Source organism: Copadichromis virginalis, linkage group LG18 (assembly GCF_057382275.1).
Source record: "Copadichromis virginalis isolate Kocher_CV1m ecotype Utaka linkage group LG18, C_Virginalis_male_GT1.1, whole genome shotgun sequence".
Lineage (NCBI taxonomy): Eukaryota > Metazoa > Chordata > Actinopteri > Cichliformes > Cichlidae > Copadichromis > Copadichromis virginalis.
The window spans coordinates 4,864,918-4,879,389 of NC_140635.1; the positions used below are offsets into that span (position 1 = coordinate 4,864,918).

General features: G+C 40.3%; 2 protein-coding genes across 2 annotated transcripts; both read left to right on the forward strand.

Annotated features, from left to right (window-relative positions):
* The first annotated feature begins 2,803 nt into the window (after positions 1 to 2,803).
* On the forward strand, positions 2,804 to 5,639 carry LOC146687035 (tripartite motif-containing protein 29-like). Its single transcript, XM_085439480.1, has 3 exons — positions 2,804 to 2,873; positions 3,685 to 3,770; positions 4,259 to 5,639. Exon 3 carries the CDS (start codon positions 4,407 to 4,409, stop codon positions 5,637 to 5,639), a length of 1,233 nt encoding a protein of 410 aa, XP_085295606.1. The 5' UTR covers positions 2,804 to 2,873; positions 3,685 to 3,770; positions 4,259 to 4,406.
* A 3,222-nt stretch (positions 5,640 to 8,861) lies between these two features.
* On the forward strand, positions 8,862 to 14,024 carry LOC146687036 (uncharacterized). The gene is made up of 2 exons (XM_085437990.1): positions 8,862 to 9,188; positions 11,942 to 14,024. Exons 1-2 carry the CDS (start codon positions 9,017 to 9,019, stop codon positions 12,850 to 12,852), a joined length of 1,083 nt encoding a protein of 360 aa, XP_085294116.1. The 5' UTR covers positions 8,862 to 9,016; the 3' UTR covers positions 12,853 to 14,024.
* The last annotated feature ends 448 nt before the right edge of the window (positions 14,025 to 14,472 follow it).

Below are 14,472 nucleotides of genomic sequence, written 5' to 3' on the forward strand. Positions count from 1 at the left end.
ACGGAGGAGGCTGAGGCAGCTTTCCAGGACATCAGGCAATCCCTCAGTAAGACTCCAGTCTTGTATACCCCAGATTTTGAGAAACCTTTTATTCTTCAAACTGATGCTTCTGACAGGGGTCTGGGGGCTGTTCTTCTACAGGGACCACCCAATGAGCGACACCCAGTGGCTTTCATTAGCCGTAAAATGTTCCCAAGAGAGACGAGATACTCGACGGTGGAAAAGGAGGCTTTAGCAATCAAGTGGGCACTTGATTCCCTCAAGTATTACCTCCTAGGCCGGGAATTTACACTGGAAACTGACCACAAGGCGCTCCAGTGGTTGGAGAAAATGAAGGATACGAATGGACGAATTACCAGATGGTACCTTGCGATGCAGCCATTCTGTTTTACCATTCAGCATATCGCAGGCAGGAACAACTGCACAGCGGACTATCTCTCTCGCTGTTCCAGCTCACTGCTGAAGGGGGGGAGTGTGTGATGGGTGCATGCAACCACACAACTGAGACACTTAGGTAATATTCATTTGGTCTTTTGTCTTATGTTTACGTTATGCTTTAAAGTTTCTGTGATCATAAGTTAACTAATTTGATATTTTGAGGTTACCTGTAATGCATGACAGCACTAAACTATAGCCCAAATGGTGGCATAGACTTTGCTTTGCATTGTTTGTTATTTTATATAGGTATGTTATATTGATTATATTTCTGCTCTTTCTGAGTTACCTGACCTCCGCTCCAGTCCTTCCTGGTTTGGCTGAAAGAGGAGGCTGAGGGTGGAGCTGGTTTAAATGCAGAAGCCAATAAAGTGGACTGGACCATCTATTGTGATCATGCAGGGGGAATGGGGTTCTTCTTGAATGATGGTTATCTGTTATCCCTTTAGTTTTCACCTTTGGTTTATATAATGGTTTATTCATTTGCTATATAACTGGAGCTGTTTCTCATTTGGGCAGGTCAGTTTGAGTTATGTTTTTGTTAAGTGATTTTTGAGTAGCGGTCTGTTAAGGTAACCTCTTTTATGGGCCCACTTGGTTCTTACAAACTTTATTTTTTGTTATTTTGAATTTTTGTAATCATTTTGTCCTTTTTGGGGTATAATAAAACCCATTTTTTTTTAAGATTACATTTGTGCCTGTGTGTTCCTGGCGGCTTGGATCATGACAGTCTCAGTGAAATAACACTGACTCATGCAGGACTCTGATAAAAACTCAGCTTGTGGGCTAACAGACTAAAATCAAAGAATGCTTCTCTTTTTCTCTTTTGTTAAAAACTTTGAACATCCAGTGAGACACAGAGTAAAGTGACTTTCCAAGATTGTTTCTTCTTCTACAGATTCAGATAAATGATGTCATTTTGAGCCAGAAAGAACATTTCCATCATAAAGTAGAAGACTTTTATATTCTTTATTTATTTATCTGGTAAAAAGTCTCATTGACTTTAAAATGTCTTTTTCAAAAGAGATCTGGCCAAGACCAGAAGCTCCAGTTTTCTCTGCTTCTGTTTGCAGCAGAGCAAAAAGGACAGAGAGCAAGGGACAAGAGAAGACACGAGACAAAGACATGAACGGGACCAAATACTAACCAAGACAACCTAAACAACAAATACTGAATAAATTCAAGAGCGTAAGCCCTTGAATTCTGATTTAATAAAGTAAATCAGAATACTTTATTAATCCTGAAGGATTAATAAAGTATTCTGATTCTGATAACTAGGAAACATAAGATACACAGAGAACAGAATAATGATTAAACAAGACTCAAAAAACCACAAACACAAAACACTGGGTCAACGGCCCAGGTACCCTAACAGCCGAGGGAAAAGATGACCTCCTATTCACATCAGTATGGTATATTTTACTCCCATATCACTACTCAAAGATCATATTTTATTGTTGTAGGTTGTGGAGGTGACACACACACAAGCTGTAGTTCAACAATGACTTCATTCCTCTATTGACCTATAAAGAGGTCTTGTTACATAAGATTAAAGCTGGAAACTGACACACATAAGCCCAAACACATTGTGTTATTGTGGACGTTGAAGTCACTGCATGTGTTTTTCATGAAGATTAAACTTTCCTGTGCTGTTGGTTCTTTGTTTAATTCTGTTGATTCTTACTTTTTTGTTCCTAAAGTTTAAACTCTTGTTGGATACCAGGTGTTCATTTAATAAAGCTGCAGGTTCAAACTTCTAACTGCATGAAAATGTAATGTGTAATGTCATGTGTTTCTAAGTACCATCATTGATTTTGGTCATCAAATCAGCCATTACTCATTTAATTTGATGTAAATTTCCCCTAATTTGCATATTCAGATTCAGTATTCAGTACCACATGTGAAAGTGACCCAGATCAGATTTGAAAATATTGGATTTGTGCCGTTCACACTGTCATAGCATGATCGGATATAGGGTCGCATAGGGTCAAAAAAATCGGATTTAATGCGCTTTCGCCTGCAGTGTGAATGTAGCCTTAGTTAGTTCTTAGAGTTTGGTTTCTGTGTTCCCCTCTATTTAGTGTCTGTACCGTGTCTCTGTGCATTTCCTGTTTTATTGTGAAGGTCCATGTCTTATGTTAGTGTGTTCTGTTCACATTTCCCCTGTCTCGTGTAGTCAATTAGGATCAGCTGTGTCTTTGCCATTCCATGTCTCCCCCTGTGTGTATTTATACTATGTGTCCTCGTGTGCTCCTCGCCGGTTCATCTGTGTTTTTTCCTGCATCATTCTGTGTCGTCTCCCTGCATCTCCATTTTAGGTTTCAGTTCTGTGTTGTGTTAGTTTTTTCCAGTTTAGGTTTCACCTCCTTCGCCCGTTCCTAGATGCCCCTGGTCTCATATCGCACTGGACTTCATCACTGGTCTCCCACCATCCTCAGGTAACAGTTATTCTGACCATCATCGATCGGTTCTCCAAAGCTGTGCATTTCATTGCTCTGCCTAAGCTCCCATCAGCTCTGAACACCAGCCAGATTCTTACACAGCATGTGTTCACGTTCTGGGTTTGGAGAGAGTTTTGCAAGGAACTAGGGGCTCAAGTCAGCTTACCATCCGCTTTCCATCTCAAACTAATGGGCAAATGGAACAGGCAAGCCACCTTGGCTTTCATACCTTGGCTCAGGCGATTAGAGGATCATCAGGGGGTCCTTTTGTCCCTCTGTGGGGGGATACTCCCACTAGGTTTAAATCTGGGACTCCCCACCATTTGATCTAAGAACTGAAGAAGCTTCTCGGATGAGAGGTGATGAGAGGTGAAAAGTCTTCAAGCAACTTAAACAAGTCCAGACGCTTTTCTTTGCAAGCTGATTTGACTACGATGACCTGGATGACTGAGAACCTTCACAGACATAATAAACACAAAGTTTTGGTTCTATAACATTTTTCTATCATTGCTTTATTATGGATTAGGTGCAAGAGTTGTTAAAATGTATAATTAAATAATAGATGGATTCAATAGCAAACTGTGCCTCGTTCTCAGATGGACAGCAAGTGGAATGTGATAGATGAGATGAGGAGATGGAAGGAAGAAGAGAGGCAAAGAGTGATTCACAGGCAGAGCTTAGTTTATTTCCCACAGTTTTGTTGCCTTATGGTTCCAAGCGCCGTGACCAATCTTTGCATTTTATTATTATCTCATAACACTTGTTTAATCAGCTACCCTCTCTCCTGTGGACTGTTTAATCTCTACAGTCTCAGATCAACACAGCCCTGCCCTCCAGCACTATCAGCAGCAAGAGCAGAAGCAACCCCCCAAACAGCAACATTGTACCCATCAGGTAAAAAATGGGCTACGTTTGCTTTGCATTGTGCCCACCTGATGACAGTGATGTAGTGTGATGTGATTCCATATTAGATTCTTGATGAATGTGGGTTGTTGTTCTTCAGCCTGCTTCTATGTGCCCTTTTTAACTGTGAGCACCCGCCCCTTTAAACATCTCTGCACTGCCCTGACTAAATGTATATATAAACTGTCTCTATGGTTTACAGTCTGAGTCTGACAAGCTGTCAGCTGTTCATTTCTGCTATTTGAATTGTTAAAAGAAACAAACTATTCATTTAGCAGATTAACAAAAAGAATAGAGAGGCATCCAGTTATTGACATTTATATTATTTACTTAAAGGTTTGAACAGAAAAACAATTAAACACAGAGCCTCTTCCTGCTTTCTGGAATGAATCACAGCATGAAAGCCCTTCCTCTTCTTCCTGCTCTCTAGCTCAGCACCTCCTGTCTGTCCATATCGTTCTGTGTTCCCTCCCCTTTAGATCTACATTATGAAGATGGGTGTAACCAACATGTGTTAGAGCTGGCAGGCCCCATTCACAGCAGCAACACTTGTTGTTCAGATCAGGTCAGACCAGTTTCTATATTAAGGAAGTGAAACTTACACAGTCACTGACACTGAGAGGAGAAATGGCGCAGAAAAGTGTTCAGCTAGACCGAGAAACCTTCTCTTGTTCGATCTGTTTGGATCTACTGAAGAATCCGGTGACTCTTCCCTGTGGACACAGCTACTGCATGAAGTGTATTGAAAGCTTCTGGGATGAAGAGGAAAAGAAGAAAATCTACAGCTGCCCTCAGTGCAGACAGACTTTCACAGCGAGGCCTGTCCTGGTGAAAAACACCATGTTAGCAGTTTTAGTGGAGCAGCTGAAGAAGACTGGACTCCAAGCTGCTCCTGCTGATCACTGCTATGCTGGACCTGAAGATGTGGCCTGTGATGTCTGCACTGGAAGAAAAATGAAAGCCTTCAAGTCCTGTTTATTCTGTCTGGCATCTTACTGTGAGAAACACCTTCAGCCTCATTATGATTCACCTACATTCAAGAAACACAAGCTGGTGGAGCCCTCCAAGAAGCTCCAGGAGAACATCTGCTCTCGTCATGATGAGGTGATGAAGATGTTCTGCCGTACTGATCAGCAGAGTATCTGTTATCTCTGCTCTGTGGATGAACATAAAGGCCACGACACAGTCTCAGCTGCAGCAGAAAGGACTGAGAGGCAGAGAGAGCTGGAGGTGAGTCGACAAAACATCCAGCAGAGAATCCAGGACAGAGAGAAAGATGTGAAGCTGCTTCAACAGGAGGTGGAGGCCATCAATCAGTCTGCTGATCAAACAGTGGAGCACAGTGAGAAGATCTTCACTGAGCTGATCCATCTTATCCAGAAAAGAAGCTCTGATGTGAAGCAGCAGATCAGATCCCAGCAGGAAACTGAAGTGAGTCGAGTCAAAGAGCTTCAGGAGAAGCTGGAGCAGGAGATCACTGAGCTGAAGAGGAAAGATGCTGAGCTGAAGCAGCTCTCACACACAGAGGATCACATCCAGTTTCTACACAACTACCCCTCACTGTCAGCACTCAGTGAGTCTACAGACTCATCCAGCATCAATATCCGTCCTCTGAGCTACTTTGAGGATGTGACAGCAGCTGTGTCAGAGGTCAGAGATAAACTACAGGACATTCTGAGAGAGGAACGGACAAACATCTCACTGACAGTCACTGAAGTGGATGCTTTATTGCCTATTCGGGACAGACTCCGTGTGCGTGCATTTCCCCCCCCCCCCCCCCTTGCGTATTGCCTCCCCACACCCCATCATTCGTTCCCCGTGTATCGTTTTCCCGTGAAGAGCGTCAATCAGCTATGTTAGATCGAATTAGAAGGGCACGCCAGAACCGACTGACAATGTTAAAAACAATAGAAAAAAATTCTAATGACATTCAATGAAGTGGATGTTTTACTTACACCATCAGAGCTAAAGAGGCAAGAGAGACGCCTCCTGTGTGGAGCCCTCCCCATTGAGTGTTGTTAGTGTTGCTTCTAGTACACTTCTAGATTTGTCTGTTCATGGGTTGGTATTATTTTTGTTGTAGGTATTTTATATTTCCTTGATTATTTTATTAGTTAATTTTGCTAGTTTTTTGAAGGGAAACTTCCCGTGTCTCTTTAGTCGTGGAGGCTATCACTGCTGATAATAATTTTATGATTTTCATTTTAAACATATATATTTTTCCAAATGTAAATCTTAAATCTAAATGTAAATCAAAAATTTTATTTAACGTGTATATTAATGCTTTTGTATGTTATTGTTTCTCCTTCACTTCATGGGCTTTCCATTATCACAGTTTTTATTTTCTAAATCAAAAAGCAAATGGGGTGTTATCAGAACAAGGTTTCTGTGATCACACTTGATGAGGAGATTAGTCATTATGTTCATTGTTTAATGTGGGAACCAGCTGAAGGGTTTTCTAATAAATAAATTTTTGAACAAAGTCTTTTCCTCAGTCTTCATTCCAGGATCTTGACATCAGACTGGTGTTAGTTTGGATGTGTTTTCCTTTGGAATTTGGGGTTTATTCTTTGGCTTTTACATTATAAAGAAATTTAACTCTGTTATTGGGTCCATACCCAGTGTTATATTGAAATCAATGAAAGTCTCCAAAAAGCCGCAGGAGGTCCTCAAACCTGAACACATCATCGTATAAATGAAATGAGAAATTAATGCGCACACAGACATGTAAGAAAAGGCTTCGGATTTCAGGAATTCTTTTCAAACACTGCATCACAAAGTAAAACGGATTCTGTAAATATTACATAATAACCCATAAACATATGAAGCTTTCTAAATGTTCGCGACAGTTACACCTTTTACAAGACTGAGCAGTAAAAGTAAATTTCTGTTTGCACATAATGATTACAGTATGCACTGTGTTTTCTGAAATCAGCTTTGAATTTAATGTTAATGTATGCAGTGCAAAACAAAACCTTTTATTTTCACATTCTTGCAGAGGTCCGCCTGTGGTCGTAACTAATGATGGAGAGTCAGAGGTGGGAGTGTGTGTGTGTGTGTGTGTGTGTGTGTGTGGGGGGGGGAGGAAGAGAGCGGCTTCTCCCTGTCTTCCTCTTTTACAAAGAAAATGAAGGAGTGGAGGTAGAGGAGGAGAATATGGGGAGACAAAGGATAAAGATTAAGAATAATTAGTCTCTGACTGCTCATCTCACTGTCATAGTTCAGTGTGTTTGGCCCAGAGTCTTAAGATTTTTGGTGGCTCGTGATTTTTTTTTCTTTTGGATTTAAGAGTTCTCTTAAGTCCTTTGAGTATTATAGTGAGTTTTCTTTTCTATGATAATCAGATGATCTTAGTTTCCTTTCATGTCCTGTCTGTCTTATCCCGTCTCTGTTTTTGAAGTCTCCTGTATGAAGTAAGTCCTGTCTCTGTTTGTTTTTCTTTCTGTCCTTGCAGGTCAAGTGCCTGATTGTAGGTAGCTAAAAGCATCTTCAGGTCTGATAGCATAGGGATGTTCAGCTGCTACAGTTTTTGCCTTGCAGTTAGAGGTTTCTTATTCTGAAGGTGGCTCCTTTAACATACTTTAGGGCCCTTTCATAGACGAGTAAAAGTTTATTATAGTAAGATTTAACTATTGAAAGCAAGTGGAATAACTACCAACATCCAGTGTGCCCAAGTGAAGAAAAATAAGTTATGCAGGTCAGTTTGTGTTGCTCAGAAGCAGTTTGCAAAAAGTTGCTTATGTTATTTTTCCCAACTTTCCCCCCCCATGTTCTTTTATGTGACGTTTCAGTGTGTCAGGGTCTTGTCTAAGTGTTAGTTATTGACTTCCCCTTTTATTTGATGGTCATTTGTCTCTTATGCTTTGTATTTAGTTTTACTTCCTGCGTCATTAATTCTGATGAGTCTCACCTGTGTGTTCAGTCGTTCCCTATTCCCCTGATTAGCTCTGTGTATAAATTAGTATGAAAAGCACAACATGTATTAGTATACATAATTTCAGTTATCCTTTGTTCTTTGTGACCTTGTCTGTTTTTCAGTCGGGATTTTGTTTGTTGCTTTTCTTCTGAGTTTTTGTGGTGTTCTTGCTGGACTGTCACGAGTTGCTCTGAGGATCCACACGCAGGACTCCGGGGTTGTGATTTAACAGAGAAAGTTTTATTTACAATTTCTTCACCAAGTGTATTTACAGGCAGTGCGGAAATTGTGCTATTTACAAGACGTGAGGGGCGGGGTTCCAGGGAAAAAGGGAAATCACACACACGTCCACACCGACCTCTCTCCACACTCCACACGGGGACGGGTTAGGGGAAGAGACACAGAAACACACTTTAACGTCTGACATGTCAGCACAGGAAACTTAAGCTAGACTTGTACTAATGAGAGTCTTCACAACAATCCAGCGTCAAACAGCAGACCTTCTCCCTCTTAAATACCCGCTGGTCTGATGAGGCCCAGGTGTTCCCAATCCAGGAAGGCGTGGGCTGAGGGCGTGAACCCACCATGAGTTCCATGAGAGAGAGATACCCATTTGTGTGAATGTGAATGGTTATTTTGGAATCACCAATTAACCTAACCCCACTAATTGTATGTTTTGACTGTGGGAGGAATGCTGGAGTACCCAGAGAGGCTGAACTTCCACCTATAAAATTAAAAGTATTTTCTTTTGACTCACTCGTCTGAGAATCTGCATTTGGCTCCTGCACACACATAACAGTCAGAGCTTCTGGACAAAAATAATTTCACCCGAATCTGTTAAAAATAAAACAAATAAAATTAACCTGAGCAGGTTTAAAATAAAGCAAAGAAAGGAGAATCCCTTTATTAACTAAATACAGTTAGATTTAAATGACTCTGCTTTTATCTACATACCTAACTGTTGTTTCCTAGTGTTAAAATTACTGCACCTGGGTGTTGTCCTCTCTTAATGTAAGGCACGTCACATCTCCTGTAAAAATTAAATAAATGAGATACAATTGACATTTGCACATCTGTCAAGCAATGCTGTAAAAAAGGCTCTCAGCTGCTACTGTCAGGGTTGCTAAGCAACAGGAGCAGCGCGTCGTAGGCTAGACGATCTCAATTAAAGCAGCCTCGGAGAAGGATCCAGCCCCTGAATTGGGACACAGCTTTAGTACTCAAGGGCTCTGATGGATGTTATCTTCAGGTGTGATACATATATGTCTGCAGTTAGCTGGAAGATTTTGGTTTGACAAATATTTCAGTTACTGAAGCAACAATGTCTTCAGTTCAGCATTTGAGAGACTTTATCAGGGAGAGACTAACTGCTACAGCTGAAGACATCTCCTCTGAGGCTGAAAAAACGATGGTCCAGTATGAGGAGGAGATCAGCCGTCAGCGCAGACTGCTGGATATCAGCCGGAAACCCGAGACAAAGTTACACATGACAGGTATGTATAACTGCGATGATCATGTAGGACCCTGATCAGAGCTCAGTTTTAGGCTAATAGAGTTATATATACACACACACACACACACGTAAACTTTTAGCATTAAACACTGAGTAAGGCGCAGAGAAAGTCACTTTTGAGGTTAAAATGTGAGACAAAACTTGTGCCACAGCTGGCTGACAGCTTGATCTCTCTGTCCCTTACCCTGTGTGCCCTGAAGCAGGAGTCATCTGCTCCTCACCACCCATCTTCATCCTTTGAGATGTGTTTAGTGATTAAAATCACCGCCTAATCAGGGCCAAACTCCCTGCAAGACGACCCTGTGTCTCCCATCACTCTCGTCTCTTTTAAACAAACAAATCGATTCGACTTAAATGTAAGTTTTATTTTCAAAATTTACCCTGTTAAATAAGTGAAACTGCAATAGGTTTATGTGACCAAAAATAATCATGATTATGAATTTTGCTGTAAGCTTTTGCAGCAGCTTTAGCTCAGACTAAAATGATTCAGCTGTGTGGAGGAAATCTGGGGGGAAAAGCCCACTTCCAATGTCTTTGAGTCTTTCATTAAAGCTGCAGAAGGACCAGCATGAACAGACACACAAAGCATTTTGTGCAGGCTGGATAACGAAGAACTGCACTCTGAGAGACAGTTATTGAGTGAGCCTGCCTGATAAAGAAAGACCGACCTTGAGACTGAATGAAAAGAGCTACAATGAGCAAACTGGTTCAGACTGGCTGCATACTTACTTCCTGTACACATAAACTGTGGAAAATTACAAAGTAATAAATAATAATAATAAATAATATAAATATAAATAATATTTTGGAAGCTTCTATGGAGATGACCATATATCGCACCTCTTTCCTTAATATTAGTCATTTAGTTTGAGTCATAGTCATAAGTCTCATTACACGACATGACATCACACAGCTCCACACCTCAATCAGATTCATTATATGTTGATAAACCTCTTGAGCTGTAGCATCTCTTTGTTGAAGGGGTCAAAACAAAAATTCATGCACCAAATGATAAGAAAACAATACATACTATGCACAACTAACACAGAACGAATAAGACAAGCAAACAGAAAACAAAAGGTCACAAGACAAATAAATAAAATGATAGCTTTTTACAAAGCAGCGATAAAACAAATAAGAAGTGTGCCTTTTGGCATAGGCACACTTAATGAACACTGATGAACTTAATGAAAATATATGTAGTCTGGTTTGAGAAACAAAACATGTTTGAATAAGTAAAAAGCTAACATGGAGCAGAAATTTGAAATATTCAAAGGTAGTATTTCACACAGAAAGAGCCAAAAAAATAAAATCTTTGATCCAAAGACCAACTTCCTCAGATACAAAATGGACATTAATGATGAAACTATAGAGAGAAATTACACAGTTTGTCCAAACATACACAAAAAGGGCTTGCAAACAAAAAACATTCATTACAACTAAAAATACAACAAATGTAGCTCATTTCCCAACACGGGACCTGCAGGCTTTTAGATAGTACATAGATCAGGTTGGTAGAGATCATTATAACACACTATAAAATAATTTAAAATACCCCAAATGTCAGACTAGTTAGTCAAGTGTGGCTAATGTTATAAGTGCTAACAAGCAAGCCTACTTTTTTCACAGGTCCACACATCTTAATGTGGTTAAACATTACTCCTGTTTAGTTATATGCAGGACTGTACTGGGGCATAAACCCAGGCTATGAGCCTGACATATTTGCTTTTTAGGGCTGTCATTATATCTGATTTTCTTAAGTTTACATGTTACACGGTGTATTTGCTAGTTAAATGCATCACTGCTTTATTTTGCAGGGTGAGAATGTTTATTCAGAGACAGAGAAAGATGTAAGAACAAGACAGGTTGAATTCTGTTTCTGTGAAATGAACACTGACTTTGTGTTATTCAAATGTTTGGTAACTCATCTACAATGTGGGATACAGCAAACAAGCAATTCAATTTATGTTGTTTTCCCATTGCTTGTTATGTTTTCTACATAACAGATGAGTACTATTCTTCCATCCATCCACTTATCCGAAGTTGGGTCAGTAAGCTAAGCACACTTTTCCAGACATTCCTCTCCAACTGAGGGATCCTGTGGAACTGGATCATCTAGCCTGGCATTCCCGGGCTAGATGAGTAATTTTTATGTCTCCAGCAGGTTTCTGGGCATGACCAGAACACCTGCAAAGGGAGGTGCCCACGAGGCATCCTCGAACCATCTGAAATCGCTCCTTTCAACGTGCAGGTTTACACTTTGTATACGAACCCATATATAATATAATTTTAGAAATCACATTGAACGATCCACTAAAAAGTAATAACTGACTAAAGAAAATAACAGAATGCACCTCAGCAGGTCAATGTTATGATGGTGAGTTCATGGATGACATGAAGGCAGCTTCTTTATGGCAGCGGACGAAGACAAAGAAAACAAAAGGGGAACTCAGTCAGCTTTAGTTTTCCAAGTATTCTACTTTATCAACTTGCTGAGCATTTTCTTTTTCAAGTTGTTGAAGCCAGGACTGAAGATCCAGAACATTAAGATCACATGCAGTTGACTTCTAAACTGGAAACAAAAACTGACTTATGCAAACTGGAATTAATAGGATTGACTTTTGAAGCAAACAGGTCAGGTTTAATATTTTGAATGACATACCATGCTGTTTTTAGTGTTTTCCTGTCATAACATTAGGAAGCTTTTTTTCTTGTGTCCTTTTGTTCCTTCAGCAATCCCACAACAACATGAATGTAAGGAAGAGGAGGGTCTCCTCCAGCAGGTCTGCATCCCGGAGAGGAACTCCAGTCTTGATCAGAAAGACCCAGGGCATCCAGAGATTAAAGAGGAACCAGAGGAACTCTACACCAGTCAAGAGGGAGAGCACCTTATACTGAAAGAGGAGACTGATACCTTTATGGTGACTTCTACTTATGAGGAAAGTGAACCAAACAGTGACCAGCTCCTTTCTCACAACTGTCCTGAACCAGAGAGCAGAGACGAGGAAGAAAGCAAGTATGTGGACTCAGGATCGACTAGATGTGCAGATCTGTTGAGACATCAAATAGACAGAAGTCATATTAGCAGAGTAAATGACTCTCAGGCTTTAGACAGCCAGTGTAAAACTGATACAAGTAGAAAGTCTGTAAAATGTGACACTTGTGGAAAAACCTTTCAGTGTAAATCCAACCTGACTAAACATCTGAGAACACACACAGGTGAAAAGCCACATTCATGTAGCATCTGTGGGAAAGGATTTAGTCAGATGGCAAACTTGAAAACACACATGAGAATTCACACGGGCGAGAAGCCACATTCTTGCAACACCTGTGGGAGGAGATTCAGTCACATGATAACTTTGAAAACTCACGTGCAAAATCACACAGGTGACAAGCCGCATTCTTGTAGCACCTGCGGGAAAAGATTCAGTCGTATGATACACTTGAAAACTCACATCAGAATTCATACAGGTGAGAGGCCGCATTCGTGTAGCACCTGTGGTAAAAGATTCAGTCAGAAATCAACACTGGAAACTCATGTAAGAATCCACACGGGTGAGAAGCCACATTCTTGTGCGATCTGTGGGAAAAGATTTAGTCAGATGGCAAACCTGAAACGACACATGGGAATTCATACTAGTTAAAGATTACAAATGAGTGAGAGCTGTCAGACATGGCAGTGTGCCGATGATAGAGCCCACACTGGTGACAAACCAAATCACTGCAACAACTAAGGGAAAATGTGACCTCATATTCAGGTTGAGACGTGCACAGAACTCTCAGAATTGTTTATTTGGCTTATTATTATGACGCATTGGAACCTTTTTTTATTGTACTTTTTAAAAAAAATAAATTGTGACGTGGTGACCAGAGAACAAAACAGTTTTTCCCCTGCATCTTTGGGTTGGCGAACGTTTCCTGGCTGATGTCTGTGCTTACATGCCGAATACTATCCGAGAACTATTCAGCATGTACCTGGGCTACTTAGGGTCCCCAACACTCAACATAAGAAGTGAAGTAAAACCTGCAGGGGTGTGATTGAAGGGAATAGCCTGTCCAGTCTAAATCCAAGCAGTGCTTTGTCGGGCTTCTGTGATAGTCCTACTTTATTCATAATCAACACCATCTTCAAACAAGTGTGTCTATGAGTGTACATCGCACCTGAGCCATAGATTGCTGATCAATTTTGTAATCATATAGTCAGGTCTGCAGCTGTATGTTCTGAACTGTCAGGTTATGAGTTGTCAGTTGATCATTAGCTAGTGGTGAGTTGGAGGAAGTGGTGGGGAAGGATGCCAGAACGACCTTGCATACCCATACTGTAGATGTGCTGAAAGCATCTGGTAGAGGTTCCAGTTCACAAGATCTTCAACTCTGAGAGCTTTAACTGCATTCTGATGAGCTAGGGACATTGACTCTGAATGGACCGTTTCACGTGTTTTTCTGTCTCGGAGTAGAGCTCCTACTCCCCAAATATCAAAAGGAGATGTTTAAGGTGGTTTTTGCATATAACCAGAAAGTGTCCAGTGTGAAGTGTTCTGGGCACTGCAGGATGTGGCCCCAGGAGAAACAATGGAGAGATTATATCTTTCAGCTGGTTTGGGAACTCATTGGTGTCCCTTAGGAAAAACTAGAGGAGGTGGCTGGAAAAATTAAACTCTGGGTGTCTCTGCTTATACCTGCTGCTATACTTGCTGCTGTGACCTAGAAATGGATTACCTGTCCAACTGTCAAAAATTACAACTCTGGCTCCTTGAAAGTAAAATGTAAAGAAAAGAGGGGTGCTCAATACATTTGCACAGTACTGGTAACTGGTTTTGTTTTACCTCTATTTTAATTTTCTACTGTATTTTTTATTTTTTTAATATATAGTTTATCAATTTTGTTGTACAGTACTTTGTGATTACATGTCTGTGAAAAGTGCTATGTAAATAAATTTACTGACTGTGGTTAATCAGCTAAGTTAATGAAGGAATTTTTCTTCCTTTGCTTCATTTTTTAATCTGCTCAATTTCTTTTTATTTGTTTTAGTTTTACAGATTTGGGTGAAATTCGTTTTAGAGTTTTGACATTATATTATTATTAAAATCTGAGAGTGTTTTGACAGAAATACTGATGGAAACTGCAGGAAACATTTCAGCATCATTAAACCAGTATGTCAGCTCTTGGGAGCAAAATTACAACAACAACATAGTAAGAAAAATAAAATGATTTCAATCATTTTTTTCTTTCAACTGCTCCCTTTAGGGGTCGCCAGAGTGACT

Bases quoted from the DNA above. Each gene is read 5' to 3' on its own strand.
- LOC146687035 (XM_085439480.1), top strand. From the start codon at position 4,407: ATGGCGCAGAAAAGTGTTCAGCTAGACCGAGAAACCTTCTCTTGTTCG.
- LOC146687036 (XM_085437990.1), top strand. From the start codon at position 9,017: ATGTCTTCAGTTCAGCATTTGAGAGACTTTATCAGGGAGAGACTAACT. The intron at 9,189-11,941 runs GTATGTATAACT...TTGTTCCTTCAG, and splicing joins GACAAAGTTACACATGACAG to CAATCCCACAACAACATGAA.